Below are 18,396 nucleotides of genomic sequence, written 5' to 3' on the forward strand. Positions count from 1 at the left end.
TTTCCTCTGACTGCTTGGTGTAAATGGAATTGAGAGTATCTGAAGCTGGGATAACATGGTAAAGTTGGGATGCAAATCTAGAGGTAACCAATCTTTATTAGCTCTGTTTATTGTTCTTTATATAGAATATGATCAAATTACAGATATATCTTGAATAGGATTGGAATTTCCCCCCCACCACCCCTTTGTGCTCAAGTACATCTTGGAATGTGTTTAACCAAGTTGATAAAACAGGTTGAGCTCAGGCAGTTTGTCTTCAAAATATCCAAAGGCAGAGCTCCTTCTCCAGGCTGCAGCTTATTATGTACAGAGCCTTCTCAGAGGCCATGTAGGTCACAGCCCCCACATCCAGGAGTGTCATTCAGGATATCTTTGCTTTAGAACAGTGTTGGCAGAGAAAATTGCATGGCTGTGAGATGTGGTAGCCCCAGAAATGTCTTTAAGCTCAGTGTCCCTTGCACAGGGACAAGAACATGGTACATCTAAGGAACATTCATTAGCTAAGCATGGGAGTTATTAGGCGTTTAAAAAGTAGCTTGGAGTTGATTTTGGTCTGAGAGAGTTCCTGGAGTGCTCCTGGTCTTTTCTCCTTTTCCTTGCAAGGGGCAAGACAGAATAAACCAGACCTAAGGTGATGCACGTGCTCTTCTACTTTTTTTATTATGTCTAGTTTATTATTCTAGTTTTTTATTATGTCAAAATAAAAACACTTTCTTGTGTTAGAAATTAAAAGCAAGCTATATTGACAAAAAAAATAAAGCCTGTTTCAGATGATCCTTAGATGGATTTTCATCTCTGGCAGCCAAAATCTTTTATCAGCTTCAGGTGAAACCATTTTTTTCCTTGATCTCTTAATCTTCTTTCTTAGGAGCAGTTAGGACACACCACAGTGCCTAATTGTGTTGCACTGATGGTGTGTGTGCCTCTGATTGTTTTGGGCTGAGTTTTTTGGGTGTCAGCAAGCAGCTGGGGTTTGTGGTGTCTTCCTGCCACACAGGGCCATGTAAGGAGGTTTTGTTCTCTGACTGGAAGTCAGGAACTTATTCTCACTGTTATATGAGGTTATTTAAGCAGCTTGGAGAGCCTCTCACCCTTATTGTCTTGACCTCTGTTCTTTTTTCAGCATAAAATACATTTTATGAGTAAAATACACAAATTTATGTAGTTAAGTCCTTGTCTCACATTTCACTTTCCCAGTTACTACATAACAACAATGAACCAGCGGCACAAATGATTTTTCTAGGGGAGAAAAATATTAAATAGCTTTAAGAAATGTTGCTGTTGTTTTCCTCTTTACCTGCAGGAAGGAGAATGGTACAACGTGCCATTTCCTGGCTTTTGGCTTTGCAGGTGGTGTGAAAGCTGCCCCATGATGTTACAGCAGGGTGAGGGAGCAAATTCTTCTGTCTGTGGTGGTGTCTGAAGCAGGGGCAAGCTCAAGGAGTTGGATGAAATGTTTAAGCAAGATTTCATGATTTCTGCAGGCCTTGTCAGAAAAAAAACAGAGATTACCCACCACTACAAAAAAATTACCCGGGAGCAAGTTGATCTGAAAATATTTAGGCCTCCAAATTACTTCTTTGCAGAACTCAGTTTTTTAAATGAATCTTCGTTTGGTGTTTAAAAATTACTGTTAAATAAGGAATATTTTGAGATGATCAAGAATCAGAAGCTCTTCACTGAAAAAGAAAGATCTTTTAATGATAGGAAATTTAAATCTATGAATAATAATATTAAATATGTTTAAAACTATGACTATTTCCTGTATGAGGAAATTAAATCTGCACAATAGTTTAACTGTTCAGTATGTGTTTTCAAGGTAACATTTCAATTGGAAAACAAGATTGATTGATTAACTCTGAGGATAGCTGTGTTATAAAATTAACAATTCAAAGTAACCTCTTTTTTTTGTTTAGAAAAGTACTTCATCTGTAGTATGAAGTAGTACCTCAACGCTCTTAGAATTAAATGCAAGTGTTTGTATCTGCATGTATGTGAAATGCATCGGGGTACTTGTCAGCTCTAGTTTGTACTTAGACTTTCTCAGAACCTTTCAGTGCAGTGTTCTGTTTCCATTTTCTCCTACCTGTCAAAAATCTTTGGTTTGAAAGCTTGCCTGCTTTCTTGCTGGGTAGATGTAATGGAACTCTGACTAAAGTAATTTTTTAAAATTAAAACGGCTATTATAAATCTGTAAACTTAATGAAAACTGTAAACACTAAATCAAAATTTTCATTTTTATGCAGCTTTCCTACCCAGAAAGCCTAATTTTTACTAACATAGTAATGAGTTTGTTGTATGCAAGGGTAATTTTTAAGCAAGCTGTGATAAATCTGAAAATATAACTCTGCACATCATCATTCTCATGAGTAGTCATTACCAGGTTTTTTCAGTTCATTTGTAAAAGCAGAAGAAATAAAATAGGCTTTCTATGTGTTTTTTACTGAGCTGCTGAAACACACAGATACAGTTGTTCTATTTCTGCAATTTTATTAAGACATAAAGTTTATAAAATTTTCATAACTTCCATTGCCTGGGACCTCAGACGGTGTAGTGACCAACCCCAGAAAGAGACAGAAGCAGCTGTCTGAAATCTCTTTTTTTCAATAATTCTAGATGCTATGTTAATTTATGCACAAGAAACAAAGTAGCATATATTGTTGGTAAGGCTATGTATGGAACTATACACATTAATAGTTATTAATTATAATCTTACTAGTTATTAATATTAATTATTAGTAAAGGATTAGTATGTTAATGTTTAAATTATGAATAATAAATCATGAAATAAATGTAAATAAAATAAATAAAATGTAAATAAAATATTCATATAGTAACATATTAATCAAATTAAGTACTAATTTTATTATTAAATTATTATTTCAGTTAATTGGGGGTTAATATTGGCATTAATTACTAATTCATTGTTAGACATTAATATATTAGATATATAGTATCTAATATAATAGATATCTAATATAATATTAGATACTGATATTAATTATTTAATATAAGTGTAACACCAAACCAAAGATGGACATGTTTAAACTTCCATTGTCTCCTTTATGCATGTTTCTGTTTGTGCCATGTGTACCCACGCAAACCCATGAGTGTCACCTGGATATTTAGGGTCCCCATAAGCTCTCCCTGTGTGCAGTGTTTCTATCCCACCCTTCAATCCAGATTCTTCTTCTAAAGGTTTCTAATTTGCTTTTTATGTCTCCACAGCCAATGCATTGTAACCAAGCTACTGGCTAGCTCAGTGTGGGTTTAACCCTTGAGGCATGTCACAGTTCTTTCTCTAGAATCTTTGCTCAAGGAAAACACAGTTTTTAGCTGAAGCCTTGTTCTGTTTTAAGCACACAGAGATTCTCTGCCCTCTAGCTTACAGGGATGGGTGTGATAAAGTTGGGGCAGGAAACTTCATTGCACTTTATTTTGCCAGTAGGTGTAGAAGCCCATTGCATGAATTCTGAATTCATGTGTCATTTGCTTTTTCAGTAGTGTAGCAAAAAAGTGTACATTAGAAACTTTTGAAAAATTCAGAACTGAACATTTCCCCCTTTCCTGTGTTTTTGTCCATGAGATATCCATCATGAGTAGATGTCATGCCTGATGGCTAACAGAAGAGAAAATTCAAACCATCCTGTTGCAGTGACTTTCAGCTGGTGTCTTTAGGCTGTTGTGGTCTGTTGGTTACTTCTGAAAATTTACAGGAGCTGATAAAATTCTTATGTTAAAATTGGCTTACATTTGCTATGGGAAAAGGCTTAAATAAGCTGAAATATGCAGGGAACTTGCCCACTCTCAGAAATGGAGTAGTTTAGGAGTCAGTCTCTAAAGAAAGATTACAAAAAAAATGAATATAGGTCCTGCTCAAGATGAAGTAGAACATCAAATGTTGTATTTCCATTCTGCATTATTTTACTTCTGTAATTCATTTTTCCAACAATAATTACATGGGTTTTTTTCCTGTTCAGTATTAGCAGGAGCCAGTCCTTCAGAAGAGCTATTTTAATCAGGCTTTGTTCCAGATTTTGCAGCTGCCCATTTTACTCAGATAATTGTGTTATCAAGTTGGAGGGGGGTGTGGATAAAAATCTGAACTGCCATTTCTGCTGGAGGTAGCTGACATTCTTTTGCTCTCTACCTGTAGGAACTTCCAGCCCCTTTGCTTAATGATTCCCATGGGAAGGAACTGGGGGATGAAGCAGCAGCTGTGAAGTCTGAGGATTTTCAGGATTCTATGAAAATAGCCTGGCGCTACCAAAATTTACCAAAAATGGAGGTAATGGGTATTTTCAGCTTCTTTCCTCTTGCACTCAAAATGAATTTGAAAAGCAAATGCTTTTCAGTAGGACCTAGACAACAGAACTACTAATGGGCAGTGTTGCAGGATTGCCTCTTCAGGGAAAACTGTCGTACACCACTGAATGTTTCAATTATTATTGATGCAAAAAAAAAAAAAGGGAATTTGAGAGTTTGCAGGTACTCTAAGACTCAATACAAACCATAGTAATTTTAAAATTAAAAAAAAAATTAAGTCCCATGGGATTTTTCAATGAGTATTATCAAATTGAGACAGCTTTTTATGAAAATTTGGATCATGCACTTGCTTCCAAACTTGGCCCAAATTTAGTTGCACACAAATTACTTAAGTAGGTTTAACCGGCACAACTTACTGGATGTCTGCAGTGGAAGTACTGTGTGGAAGAAGCTGTTGACCTGCTTATCCATGTGCATAACAACTAAAGCAAGCACTTGAGATTCTGTCAGCCTCACTGTCACTGGGAGCTAATCACTGTGCAGGGACAATGTAAGGAACAAGCTCAGTGGTGAGTCTTTCAGAGTTTACAGTTAGTGTTTTGTGAATAATCAATCTCCCATGGCTGGTGGCTTTCTTATTTAATCCAGTGGCACAATCAATCTTTAACAAAATTACAGCATTTCTGTCTATCCAGAACAAAATCCTGGTTTTGTCTATACATTTTAGTCTACATTTATAAATTGTGGTTAGATGTAGTTGTACCTGCCCAGTAAGTTCAGTTGTATTCTTAAAAACATAATTGGAATGTGACAAAATGATCTTACAAGGCTTGGCATGTTTGGTTTTCTGTGAAATTGTACAGACATGGCTATATAGTTGTGTCAGAAAAGACTTATATATGGTGACATGCCAAATCAAACAGCCTCCAGGGTAATCATATAATCTCATCAATTTTTTTTATTGTGGAGCTTGCTGGGCCACTCTGAACCGTCCCCAAAATAATTGGTCTGTTTTAAAATCTGGCAGAGTTCCTCATACATTGATATGAAAACAATTGTATGTTGTTAACAAATTGAGTTCTGATGTTCTAACAAAATAGAAAAACTATTTGAAAATTCATCTTCTTTAACTTCATAGCAGTATACATTTCTTCCCCTAATGTAGTATTTCTTGAAAATATGTATGTGCCCGTGATTATTGAAAATTATTATGTAAGGTAGAATAAGTTGGTCAGTCCTTTTGGGGGAGTTTCCCTTGTTATTGTTGCTTTTTGAATTGGACCTTGATCATTCTCAATAGTTGAGGCACAATATTTTTTGTGTATGTTAGTTTAAGATTTATATTTTCTGTGTTTTAATTTTTGAATAAAACTATCTGTATTTAAAATTCCTCAGGACATTTTAATTGGTGAAAAATTGGTTTTAAATTGATACTTTTCTGTATTTTGTATTGCAGCTATCATAAAATTTTTGCTCTGTTCTATGTTAATTGCATTGGTAATTATATCCATCGAGGAAAAATCTGATACTGCCTTGCTACCATAGCAATGCATTTAGTTCAATAATTTAATGAACGACTTTGATTGTGATTCCTTTAAATGTTCCTTTGCTGGTAAAAACCAATGTCAAGTAAAATTCCAGGGCATGTTTTCCAAACTGATTGAGTTAATATGCCAATAAGCATTTTCAAAAACTACTGTCAAATAGTTTCAACTGTGAAACAGAAAAATTAACTTTTCTTTTAGCTAGAACTCTAAATATGATAGCAGAAACTCTTCTATCCATTATCTGGCTAAATACAGAGATGGAATGCTGAGTAAAAGATGTCTCTGTGGTTTTTTGATGATTGATTTGTTTACTGTTTCTGAGTAATAATAGATTTTTGATTGGTAGTTCAGATATTCCCTTTGCATTTATTTGACCCTGGTTAGACTAGCCAGGTACCTTGTTTTGTTCTTAAGCATGGTTTTTACATTATTGCGCTTCACAGCTGCCACAGTTTCTCTCTACATATTGCACGTATTTTGCATAACAAAAAAATAGAAAATTTATAAGAAATCTTTCAGAGTTAAAGACCTTTTTATGCTTGCTGTGCCTTTGCCAGTTTGTTACTTACATCTGTATCAGAGGTGAATTTAAATTAAACTTTTGAGTATATGGAGAGCCTGTTTTGCAATGCAAGACAGTGTGGTTTTTCCTTTTTTTTTTTTTTTGAATGAACTGCTTATGTTCTTGGGGCAATATATAAACTGTCACAGCATGAAATCAATTTTCTGCCTTGGTTCATCCTAAATCTGAGATTTCTAGCACATTAGTATTGCAATTAGAAACATTAACAGCAGACGGTCACGTAAAAGCACGCTCTGCTCGCTGACAACTTAGTGTATTTCTCCTTGTGCAAAACAGGAATCCAGGAAAGAGCTGGCCTGAGCCTCCAGCCTGCTCAGATTGGTGCCTTAAGGAGCTGGGACAGAGGCTAGACAGAGTTAAGAGGAATAAAGTGGAGATTTATTGAAGAGCCTTCCAAGGCCACACCCTGGCAGTACCTGGAGTGTTCCAAGATGGAAGCAAAAGAGGGCTCGGTCAGGAGATCTCACATTTTTATAAGTTTTAGTCCATTTGCACACAGGAGCCAACTTTCCAATGAATAGCTTCAAATGATGAAGTTTCGTCCTCCTTGCTTGCTTGCTTGCCCTCCTCTTCTCACCATGTTTATGCTTTGGGCCTGAAGTTTGAAGAGACTGTGCTTGAGTCTCCAGCTGGAATAGAATTGTCTTGTCTCCATCACCCTGTGAAAAGATCCTAGTAATAACTTAATATAAACTAAACGATAACTTTATATAAAGCTAAAAGCTTTCTATAATCAGAAAAACCATAACAGAAACCCTTACAACCCAAGATATCATTATCAGAGAGGGACGGTGAGTGTGCGCTGGGCGCCCTGCGCGCCCGCTCTGCTCTTTTCCATTATTCACGCTTCCTTGAGTCAGGTAGGCTTTCCACGAGCTCCCTGCTAAGCCTGGGAATGCAGGACACTGAGCCCTATTCAGGGCCCTCTGCCATGGACCCAGCTTTTATTGCTTTTATGGGGTTTTATTAGTGCCAAATCCCAGGCTCCACCCAGTTTGTAGGCGCTGTGCTCATTCTTTGGCAGCAAGAGAGGTTATCACCTACCTTAATCCGTGCAGCGGGGTGGATTAAGGACACCAATGTGCCTCAGGATTCTCAAAGAGGATCCTGGAAACTTCTTGTTTCTTCTTTTTTGCTGTCTTTACTAAACTCTATTGGGCCTCAGGAAGGATTTGCATCTGAAATAGGCAACCTGGAGCTTTTCTCAATGAAGACATCAGATCAAAGTTCAGTTAGTCAAGGCCTTTCTAAAACATTAAGGGGGCTTGGAAGTACACAATAAAAAGATGAGCTCTGGCAGAGATTGCAGTAAAAACATTCTGATCTGTAATCCGGATAAAGAATAGATTATAGGCCAAAGAACAGCCCCTGTTTAAATTGCTTTCAGAACCCTTGTTTTGAATAAAGTTACATTTTGCAATAAAAAACATTTAAATTTTGATAGAATGTTATGTTTTACTGAACTGCCTACTTTAAAAATCAGATACCAAGAAATTGGTACATAGATTTAGAGAATGTGCTTTTCTATTTTTTCTTTTTATAAAATTAGTTTGCCTCTAATGATTAGATACTCATAAGAAATTCCATGAGTTTTTTTAATTAAAAACAAATTACTTCTTTTAGCTAAAAGTTTGGGTTTCATTGGTTATTCCAGGAAAATATTGCCTTCTTGTTAACTATTGATATTCTCTGGTAACTGACCCTGCCTAACAGCTATGAATCAAATAAAAAATTTCAAAATATCTGCCCTAAATAAAATCATTTTAATTAATCTTAACAGTTTAATACATTTTTGGTAAAATACTATCTACTTAAATATTTTATGGTATAACAGTCTCAGGGGGTGGGCTAAACCAGGACAGGGTGGTTAACTTTACATGTATATTTCAAATAATGTTGCAGGTTCTGTTCTGAATTCCATTAATGTGGAACAAACATATGCATTTATTTCCTCTATTTATTAGTACAGCATGTTCAAAATGTATCATTCCTGCCCAGGTGTATGTTAAATTTGGTTTATGATGTTTTATATACCAAAATAAAGCTCTGATGAAAAGGTATATTCATTACAGCAAATCATAGTTATTGTGTGTAATGCTTAACCTACTATTTATTCAATTTTCAATGAATTAAAAATAATTTTAAACTATTTCCTATTTTTCTATTAAAATCACTTCTCTGAAGATGCCATGGTTTGTTTTTTTTCACTGATCATAAATAAAGAGAAACATTTTCCAAGTCAGCTGAAATTATTTCTGTAGAACCATGTAATTGTCAGAGACTGAAAAATCAGAGGTGAAACACATGATATTCTGCTGATTTCAGAGATCTGGCCTTTGCATATTTGTGATCATCTCTCTAGAACTTGTGCAAAAATACATTCTTTTAATTATCTGACTGCACTTTGGTCCTGCAGCTTGGAATAGTAAAGGTTGAACTCTGTTCGTAAGATTCACATTCAGGTATGACAATGAGGGAATGAAAGCTTAGTAGTAAATATTATCATGTTTTTCTACCTGAAGCTTTTATTTAGGCTGAATGGAGGAAAAAACCAGAGGTTGGAAGTGCATTGCTAGTTAATTACTTTCTTTTGACTGATAATAGTTTAAGATTGTAATCAGTATTGTTCCTACAGGTCAGCCCAACAACGCATACAAAGTTTGGCCATTATTATGATATTTCTAAGAAAATATCTCCAGAGCTGTGTCAGTCTGTAAAATTGCACAGTTTTTACCTCCATGAAGAATTGCCTTTCGAGCCTAAAATGAAAACATGGTAAGTTTTGACACCATGGTCCTGTTGTGTTTGGATTTTGAATGCATATTGGCAGGAAAGGATATTTTTGGGTCTGCACTTGCTGTGGTGATGAAAGTGGGGTCAGGAGCAGTTTGGCCATGGCTGCCTCTCAGTGCCACCTGCCTGGTGGGGCACAGAGACAGCTCAGAGCTCTGCTCCCAGCTGGGGGAGTGTTGGAGTTTTGGCTGCTGAGAATTTCAGACTTTCTGTGCTGACAGGCACTGAGCCCCAGGAGAACTCTGCATTGACCTGAGGCCGTGGAGAAGCTTCCAAATTTGATTGATAGAACTGAGATTGTGGGTGTGGAGTTTGAATAGAGATGTATAACGTTACAGGGTGGGAAACTTAAGAGTGTGGAGTTTTGGAATATAGTAATAGATATAAAGCAAGATGAAGGTTTTAGGGCAGTGGCTGGTCCTTCTTCACCTTCTCCTTCTCTATGGGTTTGGGTGGTTTTGTGCAATTAGATAAAAAAAGTCCACATTGCAGGCACAGGTAGTTGGTTATTGGGTTAAAAGTAACAGGTGTCATTTCTTAATTGGATAGTTTAGCCTTAAAAGACCTTGTAACAAGAGATAGTTAGCCATTTTGTGCCTTGTTAGTGAAGAACTGCAGAACTCATGGCTGTGAGATGTAACATGGGACAAGAAATAATAAACACCTGAGTCTGAACATGAACTATCCTCTTGAGTGCCTTCAATCCTGAACTCAACAGAGGAAGGAGGTAACTGAAAACCAGCAGGGTGGGGAGCAGGATGGCAGTGACAATCAAGGCAGACATTACTAGGACAGCCTAGCTGCATGTTGAGCCCAGCCCTGCTGCCAGAGCTGTTTCTGTCTGGCTGAGAATCCTCCCTGAGCACCGTGCCCCAGCAGCTCGGAGATGGGCTTGTCAGGTGGCTATCAGCCTTAAAAGGATGCCTTCAGTTTTCAGGGCTTAGGAGACAGGCCATCCTTGACCTACATAGCTTAGAGTGCTAGATCAGATTAGTTGATGATGTGCTTTTACTTCTTACGTCCTACAGCTTCACCTAAGGAAAATGCAATATACTGTGAATAAAATTACAATCACTAATTACGTCTTACAAAACATTTCCTATTCAAACTCTTCTGAGAATGAATAACTTATTATGTTTATGTCTGTCAGTAGTGAATTAAGGAAGACTGAGAGAAAATGAGTGACAGTAGCAAAGACTCATCTTAGCCTGTAGTCACACATCCATTGTATCTTCCTTGGAGACACTTCAAGTCAAGTCAAACATCAAGGAGGGACCAGCAATTTCTTTGTCCAGCCTAGTCACTGAATTTATATAATAGTATAATTTATGTAACTTATATAATACCTGACTTTATAGATCCCAGTGTATAGGGCAAGCTCCTGCGGGCAGTGTGGGATTCATTGGGAGTGATTTCCACTGCAATGCACTCATATAAAACCTCAGATTTATGAAAGTGCAGTATGAACCACCTGTCTGAGAGCTGTAGCAAAGGAAAAGCCAAGTCTCTCTCTAATTTGTTCTGTGTCACATGATCAAATGTCCCTGCTTTGTGAAATAAATTCTCGTGATAGTATAAAAAAACTCCCAATTTTAGGACAAAGCAGAGAACTTCTTTCTATAGTAAATATTTGAACCAACTTTGTTTAGATGTTAATGCTATCATTTCTAATTTTTAGTAGCAAACCAATAGAGGATGGACACAAAAATATCTGACAGGTTGCACATGTTGTTACAGTTACTGAGCAATTTAACTCACTTTCTCTTCTCTAGCTAATAAGAATGTTGTGACTCATCTACTAACTATATGGCTGTCAAGTATTAGTTCATTTTACATTAAAATCAAATTAACTCATCAGCATAGCATACGGAATGGACTCTATGCATTTGATTTTATAAGTCTTGTTTAATGCTGATATTGTCCTTGTGTGCTAGCCTGATAAAAGTGCATCATTCTTACTATATGGGTTCCACTTTTTTTTTTTAGTTTAAATCTAACAGAAAGATTTATGTAATTTTCTTGGCAAATTGGTAGAGCACAGAGTGATGAGGTAAGGAATATGATCAGAAAAAGCTGGGCTTTGGAATATTTATCTCCTTTTCCTCTCCCTGCCATCTCAACAAGGATCTCCTTCGAGAGGCCTCTCCCAAGGAAATGAAGGAATTGTGGTGTTTGGAGTAAAGGCAGGTACCAAAGTAACAGCCAGCCACCATCCCAAACATTATCATGCAGTCTAAAAACTATATGATATATGACAGGGAGGAATAAAGCCACATAAGGCCACACTGGGAATAGCAAACTCTTAGAAATCTGTGGGAAATGCAGAGTTGTGTAAAGTCTTTCTTTACAGTAGATCATTTGTCTTCTAACTTTGGTTATTGTCATTTCTGACCACAAACACAGTTGGTTTTGGTTACCTTTTTTAAAAAGTTTGAACTAGGTCAGTGTTAAGACAAGGTGGGAAGGAAGAATTTTTGAATATTACAGTCCCTGATATAAAGCTTGAAAGGAAGAATGGAAGTTCTTAGAAAATTGAAGCAGAGTTAAAAGCAGACATGCAGAGGGTGTAACTCTGTCTTCTGCAATCATGGGCTGCAGTAAATTGTAGTGGTAAAAATACAGTCAGGAAACATGGAGATGTTTTTCTAATTATTTGCACAAGAAGTTGCCTTGCAGTCATGAGTTAGGAGTATTGTAGAATCTCCATCACTAAAAATTCCTAAGGACAAGCTAAGTAAACCTCTGTCAGACTAATTGAGGTCCTTTTCATCCCTGTATTTGTGATTCTTTAATTCACATTAGTCATGATGTCTAAATTAAATCCAAAAACTAAATCCATGTTATTTCACCTGTTCCTCGCTGAGTGAACTGTCTGTGTAATTGTAACTAATGTCTTTTCTAAGATCATTTCAGAGTTTCCCTTGCAGGATCAGAGACATAGGGACTTTATGTAGGCCAGAAACTCTTGGCCCTCTTGAGACATGATGTATATTTATATGTATGTCCCTCTCTAGCTATCCACACAAGCACTTAGTTTCTTTATGGACTTGGAAAGAAAGGTGATTTTTTTTTTTTTTTTGGACTGATTAGATTAAAACTGACCTTTTCTTTGCAATTAAAAATGAGTTTTGGAGGTTATCAACATCCTTTGTTCAACTTAGAGTTTGGATCAGTGTTCCTTTTCTTTCCTGTGTTTTCACATGTGTGTGTGTATCTGGTTTTTGATAGAGGGGGGGCAATTACCCTGTAAACTGGCACCTGCCAGACAGTGTAGGTATAACATTTTATAGCCATGTTTGCTCTCCTTCCTGCAGCTCTGGGACCTGATGGCTGAATTAGACCCCAGGGTTCCCTTGGGATAATCACTCAAGGTGGATGGAAGTTCATTTCCCCATGATAAAAATTCATTGAAGACAGGCTGCAAAGCCAGTGCTCCTAAAGGCAGCAGTAAATAGGCCTGGGTGTTTGGTGCAGAAGAAGGCACAAACCTTCTCTGTCTTGTCTCACTTTTGTGTTGGGAAGGGCAGTTGTGTCCTGGTGCCAGTGCTGGGCCCAGGCTTGCAGGGATGTGTGGCTGACAGCAGCTGTTCTGCAGTGGTTGTTGCCAGGATATTCTGGTGTCCTGGTGGCTGCACTGCTGGAGCTGACACCCAGCAGGAAGGCAGGAATATCCTCTCTGGTGGCTCTGTGCACTGCAGGCAACACTGATTTTCTATCTCTTCTTCAGGACAATTACCAAACAAGGAGGTTTGATAATCAAAAGAAACAAAATAAATAGGTTGTAGTTTTTCAGTAATACCTGTGAATCTTACCTTAGGAAAGTATGTGCTTTTGAAAAAGGAATACATTTATCTAGAGACTAGATTTACCAATAAATTTAGATAAGACAGGTTTGACTGTCTTGCCTAATGGAGTCTCCTTTTCCATAACAAGGCTATTTGTCATACCCTTGATAACCCAACCTTTGTTAACTGCTTGGAAACTATCAGCAGAGAAGTCAGAGCCTTTGTTGTAACCAGGATACCTTCTTGCCAGCTCTTGCTTTATCCATCACTAAAGTGCTAAACAAAAAAAAAGAGTAAAGAAGGAATTGTTTATACCCTTTATCAACATCAAGTTGTGTTTAGCAACAAAACCAAAAATAGACTAGAAATTGGAAAATAAGAAATCTTATTTCCTTCCCTAAATATTGTGACAAATATGGCCAGAAGGGTAATGCAACTAGCTTTTATAAACAGTGTTTCTACAATATTCTTTATGTTCTTATTTACATAAGATGGGTCAAAATCAAAGAAACCATGAATATTTTAGAAAGAGGTAGAAGAGCACCTATTTTGACATTTTAAAAAATCTACACATATTACTTTGTTTTTAAAAATTATTTATTTGCTGCAAATCTCTTTCTGGTAGATTAATTGAAGTTCTATTTTATTTCTTTGTTTTAATTTTGGGACCCCTTAATCCTGCTAGTGCTTTGGTTATTTTATTCTTTTATCCACTAACTTTTAAAAAACAAGTGAGTAATGAATCAGAAATCAACAAATATTTTGATTGCAATATATTCTCTGGCAAAATAAAATATTATCTGTTGTGATAATGCAAAGTCACAGAGAGAATTTTGGCTACTGTGGGGGGCTAAAGTTCACCCTGTAAACTGACAGCTGCCACAGTCTGTAGGTAGAACAGGGAAAGTAATGGACTTCAGAAGTTCAGCTTGCTTTTTTTATATAGCAAGGCAGACTTTATGCATGAAATATCAGGTTGAGATCATATACTGCCAGTTAATTTTCAGTTCTGACTTTCATAAAGGATATTAAATGATTAAAGTGTATCAGTTTAATCAGTAGCTTCTAAGGTACTAAATCTGAAACAAAAATATGGTTTAATTTGGAAACTCTAGTTTGTGTTCATATCAAAGAAAGGTAATCTCCTAATGTTTTTTGCCATTGATTGTTTCAAAACTCAAATTTATTAGGACCACATGACTTTTTTCATTGTAGATATTTATAATTCAAGTATATTTGAGGGTTGGGGTTATGTGGATACTGTTTTCTTAAAGGAAACACACATTTTTGCGATGAAGCAGTGGAGTGGAAGACAGATCATTGCAATTCTTACATGCTTGTCAGAAAAGTTGAATTTTCTTCTCTGCCAAGGGATGAAAACAAGTTTATTTGGGTTTTTTTCATCAGTAAAAATGCATTTGGATAACAGTCTAGGCTCTTAGTAAAGTAATGGGAATAATATTAACGATAATATTTCATTAATATTTGGGCCAGGTGGTCTCTCAAGTGCCTTCCAACCTGAGCTGTTACCAGACCAGGCACAAAATTATGGAGCAAACAAGGCAAAATTTTTAGCGGTAAAACTTTCAAAATAACCTGTCATATTTCCCAAGAAGTACAGCAAGAGTTTGAATCCTCAACCTTTGATGGTAGTTAGTTAGACTGGAAGAAAATGTCAAAGCCAGAAAAGATAAAGAGCTTAATCTGCAGTGAGGAACCTGCATCAGGTCCAGACATCCAACCCAGTGTGGTCCATGGGATTTAAGAAAACAATTTCTCTTTTAAAAATGAGAACCTGAATTGCTCTTTGGAAGTAAAGAGCTTCTAAGTCTGACAAGATGATTTGTTGAACTTTCATTTTGTGTTAAGTCTGCTTAAATCCATTTTTAGCCATTGGTTTGCTTTTGTTTGTTTTCTGAGTGTTATATTTTCTAAACAATACACAGAATAAATGCCACCTCACAATTTTGCTGTCATGCAAATAAAGCTGTGAAAATGTATGAAAATTTTCATAGAAAGTCAGCTCTGTTCATCAGGGCATTGATTAGGTATACTTGGAATAACAACTGGGTAGATGTCTATCAGTTACAGAAGATTAGTACCAGGCTGGAATGGTTTCAACTCTAAGTTGATACCTTAAATCATTAATCTTCTAGATGTGAGCCTGACATAATTAAGTTATCTTAATCCCTAGAGATTTTAGCTTTCACTAAATGTCTGAGCACTGAACTAGTTAATATGAAGTAATCACAACTGCTTATAATGTCAACTTTATTCAAAGAGTTTGGGTTTGTTTTTCTTCTTCTCTGACACCTTTTCTGTGTGACACTTGCACTGAAAGCTGCATCTGTTCATATTTACTTTTTATACAGCTGTTAGAGACATACAGGAGAATATTAAAACATGTGACTAAAATATTTCTGCTTACCAACAGGAATATGAACAGTGGTTATGCAAGGCTGCTTCAGTCCATTCAGAGGATCATTTCCCAGGAAGGCTTTGATGGCTCTGATCCCCAGGTACTGAAGATCCTCACACTCCTCTTTAAGCCTGTAACTCTTCCTGCTTTTCTTGCACAAGGTCTTGGACAAGTTATTAAGGAACAAATCATTTCTAAGCACTGCTGAAGTAAACAAGCGAAAAAAAAATTGTGTTGGTCATGTCTTAAAGGAGTTTTTTTGAGTTTTTATCTGTCAGATATATGCAGAGAAAGAAATGTAAGACAGCATTAGTAAAATGCATTTTCTGTGCAATTAGCTAATAAATGGATGGCCAAATATAATGTAAATAAGCAAAAAACATTTTCACCTACAATATTTGTTTTTCTAATTATTGCTTTACCATAATCTGTTAGAGGTTCTTGAGGTTAAACATTTACCCCTAAACTTTCAAGGGTTTTTTTTTTTGTTGTTTTAGCTGGTGCGAATTCTTTAATTGATTAATTATGTGGTGAGCATTGAAAGAAGTAAAGTAATAATTTTATATTTTTCAATTTGGTATTTCAATTTGCAAATCAAAACAGCTTATTAGCTTTCCAAAAATTCTGTACTCCTCATAGAACTTAATGTGGGTAATCAAAAACACTTTAAATGCAGCAACATAGGCTGAAAGACCTTTTCTAATCTGAGCAGTGCCCTGTAAGCTATTCTGTGATATTCAGTAATGTGGCAGTCCTTTGGAGCTGATTGTAATAATATAATAAATTGTATATATTGATGCTCAATTGAAAGGTAATTATTGCTGTACAATAGAAATGCTACTGCAGTAGAAGTCAATTACCATGGACTCCGGAGAGCCTGAAATGATTTACTCCAAGTCCAATATCTCAAGAATATTTTAGGAATCATTTTTGCAGGGAGGCGATGCAGGACAGGATGTTTTCCTGTCTGCCAGCGTGCTTTAGGAACGTTACCTGCGCCAAGCCCCCGTGTGTAAATGTCGGTGCTTGTGCTCAGCCGAGATGTCTGGGAGGGTTTTGCCTTCCCTCGGTGGCAGTGCCAGCCTGGAGAAGGCCATTGGTCCCTGCCAGGCCCCTCTCCCCGCGGTAGCCATGGCAACAGGGATGTGTGTCATCCTCCTGTGCTGCGCGGGGATGCTCCTCCTGCCTCAGAGCCCTGGGTGACACAAACACCCTGCCAGCCTCCAGCCAGCCAGCAGCCTCCTGCCCAAGACATCAGCCTCTTATTGCTGCTTTTTCTTTATACATGCACGTAGAGCAAAGAAAAATGAAAGCTTTTCAGAGCCAGCACTTGGGTGGTTTTTTGCTGGCAAAAAATAAACACCGCTAATCATTATTTTCTCTGCTTTTTGTCAGTTAGTTTCAAAATGTAAAACAAAACCAGATCTTTATCTGAGATGAATCTAACAGTGTATGTTTGCTCAATAATATATATAAGTTTCAAAGGTGAAGCTTTAAAAGTTAGTTTTCAGGCCAATTTATTGATCTACAAAGCCATTAGCACTATGTAGTTCTTTCTGTTTCAAGGGAGGTAAGGCATATGATTTCCTGGAGTGGTTTCTATTTCTTTCTTTCAGTATTCCACTTTACCCCTTGCATCATCTTTCTTTGCATACTCAAATTTTGTACATTTAGAAGCCTTGTATACTACACACTTCTTAAAAATGTGTCCAGACTTGAATGTAGCAGTGGCCCAGAACACACCTTGGATCTTTTGTTTGCCACATCTCTGAGCAAATCTGTTATTTCATTTACTGAGCCCCCAGAAGTGCCTTTTAAGTAGGCAGGTGTGAAGATTGTAAGGAGCAGCCTGTATGTTCTGGACCTGTGTGTAATTGCCATATATAATCATAAAAGCTTCTGAGAAGTTTGTGCATGTACCCCCCCACCTCCTCCCCACCCCAAAACAATCCTCCACCTGACTGGTAAAATTTTGAGATATTTTTGGCTGCTTTCACGTCAGTATGCCAATGATACTTAGATTTACTCCTTTATTTGAAGGAAGCTGAGCAGAATGTAACTCACCCCAGCTAAGAGATGGTTTGACACAATTGGGAAAATAAGTGAAAACCACCATTAGAGGTTTGGTGGACCTTTGATGAAATGCTCCAGCATCTCTAGCACTAGTGCAGTTTGTTAACATTAGGTAATAGTTAATAATTAGTTAATATTTGGAAAATCAGGGTTTGAATTACCTAGAAGCTACAAATACAAGCATCATGTTTACAGCCTTTCTAAAACCTCCCAGAAGCTCTGCTGCTGATCTTTAAGTGGGAATCCTTTATAAATTGATCATGGTATTAAGTTATATAGAATAGTACCTCTTTATTTCAGAGTATTTTTGGGTTTGCATGTTTGATATCAGAGCTTTAATAGGCGACTCTTTCCTTAACATTCATTTTGTGTACTTTGGAGGTTTCAGGATAATTGTGGATGGGATTTTTTTTTGCTGGCTTCAAGTTGTGTTTTCTGAGTTCTTCATAATCAGAATTTGCTGCCAAATCAAACACTGTTACAAAAATTACATAAAAAAAAAATTTAAAAATTAGAAAATAAATCCAAACTTCCAGACTAATGCAAATACTGAAGATCTAGTGGTGCATTTAAAAAAAATGTTATCATACTCTTTACAGCAGTCTGGTTGTGGGAGAATATTAGACTTGCACTATATAGTTTTGGAATAAACTTAAATAGAAATAAAATATATCTATTATTATATGTATTTATATATAATAAATTATGCTGGTGGAAGTTCAATTACTGACCCAATAAATACATCTGGTGTTAGCTGATGTTTGAATAGCTTTTACTACTCTTATGATTTGATGTTGTGAAATAAGCATCTGTCATCATCTGTCCATTAAGAGAACAGTTTCTTCCTCTGTGTGTTGTTCTTATGGCTGTTCCTCATAAGGAAAAATATTTTTCTCATTTAAAAAGTTTCTGTAAGTTTTATGTATGCTT

At 36.6% G+C, this 18,396-nt stretch overlaps 1 protein-coding gene across 6 annotated transcripts in view; it reads left to right on the forward strand.

Moving 5' to 3' along the window:
- The window catches only part of ELP4 (elongator acetyltransferase complex subunit 4), a 140,139-nt gene that overhangs the window by 29,907 nt on the left and 91,836 nt on the right, over positions 1-18,396 (forward strand). For all 6 annotated transcript variants that reach the window (XM_021536708.4, XM_085579586.1, XM_085579585.1 and 3 more), the window contains 3 exons: positions 4,157-4,288; positions 9,032-9,171; positions 15,409-15,493. In XM_021536708.4, the coding sequence (XP_021392383.2) occupies positions 4,157-4,288; positions 9,032-9,171; positions 15,409-15,493 (357 nt within the window). The remainder of the gene's footprint in view (positions 1-4,156; positions 4,289-9,031; positions 9,172-15,408; positions 15,494-18,396) is intronic.

The sequence above is a fragment of the Lonchura striata genome, chromosome 5 (genome assembly GCF_050655825.1).
Source record: "Lonchura striata isolate lonStrDom1 chromosome 5, ASM5065582v1, whole genome shotgun sequence".
Lineage (NCBI taxonomy): Eukaryota > Metazoa > Chordata > Aves > Passeriformes > Estrildidae > Lonchura > Lonchura striata.